Source organism: Crocuta crocuta, unplaced genomic scaffold, assembly GCF_008692635.1.
Source record: "Crocuta crocuta isolate KB4526 unplaced genomic scaffold, BGI_CrCroc_1.0 scaffold29, whole genome shotgun sequence".
NCBI classification, from domain to species: Eukaryota; Metazoa; Chordata; class Mammalia; order Carnivora; family Hyaenidae; genus Crocuta; species Crocuta crocuta.
The window spans coordinates 2,381,207-2,391,832 of NW_027533280.1; the positions used below are offsets into that span (position 1 = coordinate 2,381,207).

Sequence of the window (10,626 nt, forward strand, 5' to 3'; positions counted from 1 at the left end):
GCACGCACCCCCGCGATGCGGGGAGAGCCGAGTCCGGCCGGGGCCGCCTGACCCGTGTTGCCCAGGACACACCGCTGCCGGGTTCGGGGGCGCCTGGGGATCCCCATCACCCCGGGGCTAGCATCCCGCCCTTGTGCCCCGAAGGCCGAGGCCAGCGAGGTGAGGACGGGACACAGTCAGGAGGCAGGACTAAGTCTGAGCCATCGGCCACTACGCATCAAGGGGTCTCAGAAAGCAGGTGCCTTGCGAAGAGTCCCAAGAAGGGACAGGTGACTTCTGGCATTTGGGATCACGGAAGGTGCCAAGCATCCTAGACAAGCCAGGGCATAATAAAGCAAAACACCCATGTTTTAAAAATATATTTATTTTTCATTAGTAAAAGGAAGTTGAATACTGGTAGGAAGATGCAAAATTGTCCTTTCGTGCATTTGCGGAGCTTCAACTCAGTCACTGGGTCTCCCCTCCTGGAGCTGAGTCCCTAGGTGACAAGGCTGACCCTAAGAACCTGGCCTTCTTGCTGGATTTTCCCATCAAGGAACATATGGAATGTTCGAAGTATTTCTTAACAATTCTACACCAAAGCCTGGCCTCAATGACCTGGCTGTTGGAAAACTATTACGTGGAACTGCCTTATTTTCATCATCTTGAATTAAGATTTCCTCACAACCTTATTGGAGATTACACCAGAGGGCATGCAAGCAAACTTGGCTTTAACATTTTAAGTGAAGAGATTTACTGTTTTCAAATGCAGACTGCAGAACAGCTGTAGAAGTTGTTTTTGTTTTCCAAAGTGAGTCAGACCCTTAAATGCCTGAATATTGAATTCATAAACATCTTAAGAATGACCCATGCTATATTCTATGCCTTATTAAACTACAGCAGATTGGAAACTGAGAACAGTGGTTGTTATAAAATACCCATTCCCGAAACGAGGACAGGATGGCATTCCGTGAAAGGGGAGTCTTTTCAAAGTCCCATCCACAAGGAATGGAGAGTCCACAGGGCTCATGATGATCCCCAGCAGAACACCCTGAGTTCTCTAACTGATGACAATTATGTCACCACAAGGATGTCCTTTACCCTGGCAGGATGAAATCAAGTTGTTTTTCTGAAGGGTGAAGAAATCCCTGGAATTTTTATTTTAGGACTCTGTTAACACACAGAATGAACCCCTGAATGAAAAGTGGGAAATACGGCCAGCATGACGTTTGTCGTGACACGTTCTCTTTAGGAGAATAAACAGATACTTAGCTTCATCCCAACAAGTGGCCATTTTTCCTCCAGATGTGTGCTATTAAGGGAACAAAGTCTGTCTTAAAAATGATATACATAATAGTTCTACCAAACAGCTTAAACACAAAGCAAAGCATCTGCTCTGATAACAAGACATTGGAACCTATAGCTTTAGAAAAAAAATAATAAAATTCCCCCTAGTGCCTACAAAACACCATCAAGCTCTATTTCTAGAGAGTTCTTTCACCAAAGTTAGGACTAATTCATTTTATTCTATAATTATACAGAATACATAATTATGTATGTTTATGTAGAAAACACAAGTTTCAATTAAAAAAGGACTCTTCCCTCTCTGTTCTATACCCTGATAAGAGATGTTGCTTAGAATTAAAAATTGGCCCATAAAAGTTACAAGTGGGGGCACGAAAAAATTCCAGCAGACACCGGTCTCTTGTTTACTAATCAGTTCTCAGGGCCCTGATATCGTGAGTTTCCTAAGGATGAATATCAGCATTTCCTCACAAGAGATGCTTGCAGCAAAGCAGTAAAGATGGCCAGGGCCGAGGGACGTGTGAACCCTGGACAGCACTGTTCTGATTTTACATTCACCCAACACAAGTGTCCAACGTTAGACCTTTCTGGAGAAACATCACTCTGAGAGCAGAATCACTTCCCAGGGATTCATCCACCTGGTGTTAAGCTTGATACTGAGTACGAGGGACGAGGGACAGAGCCCAGTAACTCCCAGTCGGTGGAGCAGCAGCGTGGAACGCTCACTACATGATTACGGCGTGAGGTTACGATCATGGTGACGTCAGCGCGTTCAGCTCATGCCTCTTGGCAAACAGGTCTCGACTTTACCGGAAAAGATACAGAGCCCCAGGGCCACCATAACCTCAGCTTGGGCTGAAATTTCCAAACGCTCCCACTGGGCAGGGTGAAGGCGTATGGTGACAAACGGGCCTCTTCATGCACTTTCCTCGAAACATTCAAAAAAAAAAAAGGAACACACTGCAGATTTCTTTTTGAAAATAATTACCAAAATCAATTATAGTAAAATATGAAAAATGAACGTAATTTACAAAAACACAGATCTTCCTCAACTTACAATGGGGCCTCATGCTAAGTGGAAAATGCATCTAACCGCCTGCCCCGGGGACTCCGCAGCCCAGCCCGGCCCGCCTCGGACGAGCTCGGAACACGGACACAGCCTCCGGGTGGGCACAGCCATCAGCACAAAGCCCGCTTTATAAGAAGGTGTTGACTGTTGCTTGTAATTGACTGAATCCAGTACTGAAAGTGACAGACGGGACGCTGGGTGGGTGCAGGCGGCCGTCCGCGCACCGCCTGCTGACACTCCTGCCCGCGTGGCTGACTGGGAGCTGTGGCCGCTGCCCCGCATCACGGGAGGGGATGGGGCCACGGATCGCTAGGCCGGGACAGGATCCGGATTCAACATTCCAAGTATGAGTCCTGCTGAAGGCAGGTCCACTTTCACATCATTAATTCAAAATTCATTAAGTGGAACTACTGGTAAGGCGGAGACTGTCTGCACAGATGAAAATACTCAGCAGGACGGACTTCAAAGCTAAATGTCAAGTCAATTGGTGAATTTAAATTAAAGAGAATTTGCAACTGATCCAATGGTATTTGAAAGCTTAAATTAACTCTAAATACCTTTACCAGACCTTTATTTAGAATTAGTCTGAAAGTAAAAAATTAGAACTATACTGTTCTCAAGGAGAGGTGCAATCTCTTCATGGTAAAATATCTTAATTTATATTTTGTTATAAAAATATACAAAATACTACTTTTTACCTTCCCTTCACTCAGAATAAACCCCTAAAAGGTTCAGTAACATCAGTAACATCAGCCAAGTTGGTTCCTAAGTTCAAATCACATCCATATTTTATCTCCTACAGTCACACTGGGTTTTAAGGCTCAGTATACAGTTTATCTTTCCAACATTCAATTATCATAATTGGTTTTATATAAGGATAAGAGGGTAAAAATATCTTTAAAAATATACAAGTGGGATAGCCATCTGTTGTACATCATTTTATCCCATTTTCCCCAATTATTAAAACCAGACAAAATTGTAGAAACAGTCCCCTACTTGCAGTTCTAGACAGCATACAATACAAAATGTTTACATACTTTTAAACAAGCAGAATAAATGTGAATCTTTTGATTATCCGTCATTAAATTTTTTAAAAAACTATACTTAACTTCAGCTGTTGGAAAATATTATCTGACGACTTCGAGTGACACAATAATGCTATCTTTTTTTTTAATAAGGTGAAAAGGACTCAAGTAGCTAAGACCATTTTCAACTAGCCATTCAAAACCACTGCTCTCCCCCAAGCCTCTATTTTTAAAAATAACTTTAACATAACTTTTGGCATTAACTTATTATTTGCTTATTGTAAAAACCGAAAGAAATCTACATATCTGAAACTGATAAACGTTACAAAATATTTAACATGTGGAAGAGGTATATCTTACAGAATTATTTGGCTAATTCATAAGGCAATCAATGAAGATGGAATTTTTCCTATCGTAAATTTGACGGAAGTGAAATCCTGTCACATGATCATTCTCCATAAATCTGAAAGCTTGCTTGGATATGGCAATACGGTCATGCCACGTCGTCACTGAACTTTGACGAAAGCAGTCTGAATGAGAAAGGAACAAACTTGGTGCCTGCACCAACGTAGAACTTGTTCTGAAATTCTACCCTAAAAGAAAAAAATGTCCGTGTATTAATGAAAGACTGTGAATAACATTTCATACGTTTCTTCAAACGTTTAGAAGTTAAGAAAAAACCCAAAATAGCTCCTGTGCCAAAGCTGCTGCACTCCATACATGCTCTTGTGATACACGTTTTTACTTAAATAAAAGACACACAGACACACACACAGCCTGCCTCACGTCGCCCTTCTCGATGTGTAATGGAAGCACTAACCCGGTGTGCCTCGCACACGCACACACACATGTACGAGTATTCAGAACCTCTCTCCCCACCTCGGTACCTTCATACACAGACCAGCGTCTGACACACACTGTAAGCCATTATGAAATACGTAAGAATTTTATTCTATTTTACAGTGGGGTAATCTGTCAGACCCCCAAATAAGTTCAAAGTATTAAATACACATAGTTATTAAGTGCCAGGGTTTTGTGGGGCTNCGCCTCACGTCGCCCTTCTCGACGTGTAATGGAAGCACTAACCCGGTGTGCCACGCACACGCACACACACGTACGAGTATTCAGAACCTCTCTCCCCACCTCGGTACCTTCATACACAGACCAGCGTCTGACACACACTGTAAGCCATTACGAAATACGTAAGAATTTTATTCTATTTTACAGTGAGGTAATCTGTCAGACCCCCAAATAAGTTCAAAGTATTAAATACACATAGTTATTAAGTGCCAGGGTTTTGTGGGGCTATTTATACACGTGGGGAGAGGGGTTCAACATTTTTTAAATGACACTTCCAAAGCTCACACTCACCAGTGGAGGCGTATGGCGTGAAGAAACGCAGAAAGGCCTTCCATGATCAGCAGGATGAAAATGGTCAGCACTGCAAAGAGGGCGGTTACCGGCAGCAGCAGCAAGACTCCGTAAGTGGTGTCGACCCGGAGGCCCACGCGCACCAGCATGGTCCACAGGACGTCGGACAGCTCTGCGGGAGTCATCGGCAGAGTCACCCTCTGTTCACGCCCACTGCCTCCCTGCACTCAGCCCACGGGCCTGGGTCTCCTTCTGACAACTGTGAATTATCACCCACAGAATAACCCCCACGCCCACATCAGCTACGCGTCACCTGCTTCTCCTGGAGGAGTGAGCCAGCTCCCGATCGTGTCAAACACGGAGGGAGGTACCGCAGTGCCAGGAAAGCCAGACGCCTGCCTCCCCGCGAGAAGCCTGATGCAAACTGGGGTCAGGCTGGCCCCGCACAACACTAGCTCACACAGCGTCTAGAAGACGGTACTATGTTTCCCTCGGAATTGTGAAATGTCGCACCCCCCACCCCGGGTTCACCGCGGCACGGCGGGGCGCCTCGGCGCAGAGTCTGGGAACCACAGGCCTCAGCCAACACTTACGTGCGTGGGCCAAGCTGAGCGCCCAGAGCCTCAGGTACGAAGCGGTGTTGGAGATGCAGCCCAGACAGTACTCGATGGAATGAATCACCTGGGTCATCAGTATCTCTCCAAAATTAAACTGAGGGAGGTCACACGACACGTGTCAGAATCGCCGAACTGCCCGCAGGTGCCAACAACCGCCGGGCCTGTCCGCTTCCCGTCCCTCGCTCTCCGTGAGAGAACCAGCCTCTGGGAGGCTGGGGGGGTAGGGGGGTGTATGCGCAGGAGCGTGAGGGGCAGGGACTCAAAGATCCGAGTTCCACTCACTGTTCCACCACAGACCAGCTCCGTGAACTGTGACACTGCGTGCCGCCCCGGCACCGCCCCCACCCCCGGCCTCAGTCTCCCGTGTGTCACAGCACTCAGGTAGCCCAATGCAACTCTGGGGCTGACGCCGACTGAACGCAGAGATGCTGACCGACCACAAGCCTGGAAGACTGAGTCAAGCCGCGTGTCTGATGCATAAACGCAAGCCCAACAAGGGCAGACCGTGCAAAGGGCCCCTGGCAGTGGCGAGGCTGTAAAACGTTGGGAAAGAGGACTTCAACGCTCTTTCCAGTTCTGCTTTTTGGGTCTTTTATGATCCTATAAATCATCCCAAATTAAAACACAAAATTACGTAATAATTACAAAATGCTGATCGTAAGAAATTTTGTTTGGTCCTTACTGGATGGCCAAATAAAGTTTCCAAGAAAATAAAGCAGGCAACAGTAGCAGAAATGGCCCTGTCTGTCTGCTCTGGACCATGCCTCCCTTCCTTGGGGGGGCTGCTTCTTCCCCATCCAGCCCACACCCCCACCCCCAGCTGTCACGGGCTGAAGTGTGACCCCCTCCAAATTCACATATTGACAGCCTAGCCCCCAGTGTGACTGTGCTTGGAGGCAGGGCCTCGTGAGGGGTGATCTCGGTTAGAAAAGGCCCTGAAGGTGGGGGTGCCCTGAGAGGAAGAGACGCATGCCCACAGAGGGCAAGGCCCTTGACGACACGTTGACAAGGCAGCCCCCCACAAGCCAAGGAGGAGGCCGGGGGAGAAACCAGCCCCGCCAACACCCTGAACTCGGGCCAGGGGCCCCGTCTGTGGCTCTGGCTGCGTGCGGGCTACTAGAGCCGTTGTTGGAAGAGGGAGGACAAAGGGCCCCAGCCCGGGAATCACAGTTCTTCCTCGGGTTCCTCCTCATCTAGCAACCAGCCCAGAGCGCTTTTTCTCTCCAAAGGAAAGACTGGAGAAAATAAGCTCAGGGCTGGCTGTGGCCAAGGTTCCCAAATCGTGGGGCCAACTGGCTTCAGAATATGAAGCAACCTTGCAAAGGAAAACCAACCCAGACTCCTTGGAATTGGAGGCCCAGAAACCCATCATCCTGAGGCCGACTCTGCTCCTGTCCTGACGTGAGCCAGAAGATTCCCTGCGAAGCCGGCATGAATCAGGGCTCCCTCTTACAACTATGAAGAAGTTCTGAGACAAGAATCTTCGGAGAGCAATGCGCGTGGCACCTTAAGTCACTTCATGTGACAGCATGTAATGTTAACACTACAAATCCTGCTGTAAAACTGAAACAACAAAATGGTAAAAGCCAAAAACCCTGATGAACAGCAGATGATCAAAACAGCATCTGGGAAGCTTCTGTAACAGGTGTTTTGGGTTTTAGGGTTTGTTTTTTTTTTTGTTTTTTGTTTTTTTGTAAACTCTATGCCCAACGTGGGGCCTGAATTCATGACCCCAAGATCAAGAGTCACAGACTCCACCGACTGACCCGGCCAGGTGCCCCAGAGAGCTTGCTTCTTATCTAATGTTACTGACAGTAACAGAGAAAGTTACCTCTTCACACATCATTTCTCTACATCCATCTTCTATTTGGTGATTTCCCTCTTCTACGTCTTGGCTTCCCAGCAGAGAAACTTCTTCCTCGCTGTCTTTCCTTATGAGTGTGTAACCACTCTAACAACAACCAAAAGAATACAGAGTCATTGCCTTTAAAATCACAACAACCTGACAAACCCAAAGTCAGAGCCCCTTCATTTCTCTTAATAATTCAGCTCTTCGAGAATAAAAAGTCATTTCTGAGCACGCAAGCCTCTCATACCTGCCAGGATGCCTATTATTTAAAAAATAACAAGTGTTGATGAACGTATGGAGCAACCGGAGCCCTTTGTGTACTGTTGGTAGGAACGTAAAATGGTGCAGCCACTGTAGACAACAGTGTGGTGGGTCCTCAAAAAATCAAACAGAATGTGATCGAACAACTCCATTTCTGGGTACATATCCAAAACCCTGAAAGGACTCCGAAAGATTTTTACACACCACGCTGACAGTATCATTATTCACAACGACTGAAAGGTAGGAACAGCCCAGCCCAAGTACCCACTGATGGATGAACTGATGAGCAAAATGTGACGTAGCCAATGCAATGGAATATTAACGAGCCTTAAAAAAGAAGATATTCTGCTACAATCCGCATGAACCCTGAGGACATTATGCTTGGTGACATATGCCAGTCACGAAAGGACAAACACTGTGTGACTCCACGAACACGAGGTGCCTGGAGGAGTCACACCCATAACAACAGAAGTAGATGGTGGTTCTGAGAGGCTACGGGGGAGCGACGGGGAGCGACGGGGAGCAACGGGCAGTGTTTCATGGGGCAGAGTCTCTGTTCGGGAGGATGAAAAAGCTCTGGAGATGGACAGAGGTGACGGAATATTCTATCACAATTATTTTTAAAGAAATAAAATGAGAAAGCGGACATCCAGGAAAAAAGAGTCTAGGAAGAAATTTAACAAAATGGTAACCCTGGTTATAAGTGCGTGATAGAACAGGGAGCTGTTTCCACTGTTCCACACTTCCTATGACTGTTGTATTATTTAAATTAAAGAAGGCTTTAAGGAAAAAATCAAGCACCAAGAAGGAGAAACAAAAAGCGCTTTGCCGATGACAGCAGTGCGGCAGCACTGGGGTCGCTGCCCCCCCACCCCGGCTCATCTCCGTACAGCCCGCGGGGTCCACAGCGGAACAGACAACACCGAGCTTCCCAATAAAGGAAGCCCCGGCTTTCCGTCAAGAGCCTGCGACCTCCTGAAAGGTGTTTTCTTTAGGTCTCTGCCCGTAACTACCACCAGGCTCGGTGCGGCGCCCCCAAACGCGCGTCCGGACCCACACTTACCCGGCTCGCGCCAAAGCAGTTGCGACCGTTGTGGAGCCACAGCAAGAAGAGCGGTTTCCCCAGGAAAAGGACGGGGACGGCCAGCGCCGTGACGGCCAGCAGCAGCCTCTGCACGTGCTCCTGTCGCGCAGAAAGGGGGAAGCCTGTTAAAACGCAAGGACAAGCTGGCTGGCCCGCTGGCGCACATACGGAGGGAAGTTCCAGGACAAGGTCTCCTTGTTCACGGTAACAAGGAACAAGGTCAACGTGAGGCCGGGGGTGTCTGCCAGCGCGTCTCTCCCTGAACTCAGAGCTGAATTCTGGAACCGATGAGTCATGCCGCTGACGGAGCGATAAAACGACACTTTGTTCAAATCGGTAAGGAATGCGTACAAACATTCTAGACAGAGTCAGACCCCAGCTCCTCATTTCCTGAAAACACTGAGAGAGGGCGAACACCAACACAGGCTAGACGTGTTTTTATATTCTTGCTTTGTTTTTCTATTATCATTATAAAGATTACTTGGGGGAACTAAGTAAGGATAAGTGGATTCACTTCTACACAAGAAAAATACTGAAAGAGCATTCAGAACAAAACTAAAAACTTTTTCTTCGGAAGTAGGGATATTTAAGGGCACCTGGGTGGCCAGCTGGTTGAACGGCTAACTCATGATCTCAGCTCAGGTCACGATCTCATAGTTGGTGAGTTCAAGTCCTGCATCAGGCTCTGTGTTTGGGATTCCGTGTCTCCCTCTGTCCCCCCCTCCCCTGCTCATGTGCTCTCTCTCTGTCTCTCAAATAAATACGTGGTATTTTTTAAGTAGGGATATTTACTGTTACCTAAAAGCATATTTGTGCTTCTACAGCCATCACAGTCCATGTGGTTTTAAAGATCTGCAGGTGGCTATGAAAGCAAACGACCGGTCATCCCGTGGTCCCCTGCCGCCCCCATGTTACACACAGATAGATCCCCAGAGCCGTGTGCACCACACGGGTGTGAGAGAGTGGCAGGTGTGCATTAGCATCTCGTACCCACCACCAACACGAGTACCTCCCCACCCCCCAAAATGCTGAGGAAAGTGGCAGCCACGGGCAGAATCCTATCAGGAGTCATGAGCGTGTGGTCAAGCAGGCCGGGTGAGGATCTGGGCAGCGGAGCGACCAGGCCTGCCCTGTGGATGACAGCACTGGCCTCGAGGGCTACTGTGAGCAAAGAAAGAGTAATCACAGAGAGCATCTGTCAGGCATATGGGAGATGTTAAATAAAGGTAGTTCCCTTCATTAAGCTTTCTGACCACGGCACCCGAAGGCCACTGACCTCCCTGTTGTGTCTTTCTCTCATAATCTAGGTCGTCCGACAAAGGTTCAATAAAATAACAGTGAATCTAATTTAAAAATCACCAACAGAAGAAACAGAAATAAGAGTGGAAACTCAAATAGTTGAAGAAGGAGGTACGTGTGCGGCTCACAAGGAAGCCCACGGTTCTATGAGCTGAGCTTCAAATCGGACGTACAGTTAATTGAGTTGTCCGTGGGATGCGGAAAACAAAACCAAATGCTCCACTTGCAGGGTCAACAAAATTAAAAGAACAAAAACAAACACCTACAGTTCAGGAGAACACAGGTGAGGACAGTGCTGACTGAGATTTCTCTGACATCTCACAGACGCTGTGAACACGATGCGCAAGGCCTATAGCGGACGCTGCGGCACTGGACACGGCACACAGAGCCTCAGCGTAACCACAACACGAGCTCACGTTTACTGAGCACCCGTAGGTGCCGGTACTTTTCTAAGCATCTGATCATATTAACTCTATGCTACAAATTGGGTCCTGTTCGTATTCCCATTTTATAGATGAGGAAACTGAAGCACGGAGGTGTCAAGTTATGTGTTCAAAGTTCCATTGCAAAGAAGTGACAGTTAGGACTGCAAGCGGGGCAGTCACCCCTGAACCCACATCCCGCCACCGTGGATGTGGTGGGCGTTACACAAATGCACATTCTAGAAAAGCCAATTTGGGAGAGGGCCAACATGCTGTGGGGTCCAGATGCCGGTTCCGGGTGCCCCGGCTTAGAGACTGAGTTAAGGCAATGGGAAACACGGTCGG

General features: G+C 47.6%; 1 protein-coding gene across 1 annotated transcript in view; it reads right to left on the reverse strand.

Moving 5' to 3' along the window:
- Positions 1-346: 346 nt before the first annotated feature.
- ATP6V0A2 (ATPase H+ transporting V0 subunit a2) overlaps positions 347-10,626 on the reverse strand; it is a 40,941-nt gene continuing 30,661 nt past the window's right edge. Inside the window, exons 16-20 of the mRNA XM_077747984.1 lie at positions 8,540-8,659; positions 7,198-7,317; positions 5,343-5,460; positions 4,750-4,921; positions 347-3,971 (exon numbers count right to left, since the gene is read on the reverse strand). Coding sequence (XP_077604110.1) covers positions 3,872-3,971; positions 4,750-4,921; positions 5,343-5,460; positions 7,198-7,317; positions 8,540-8,659 — 630 coding nt within the window. The 3' untranslated portion in view covers positions 347-3,871. The remainder of the gene's footprint in view (positions 3,972-4,749; positions 4,922-5,342; positions 5,461-7,197; positions 7,318-8,539; positions 8,660-10,626) is intronic.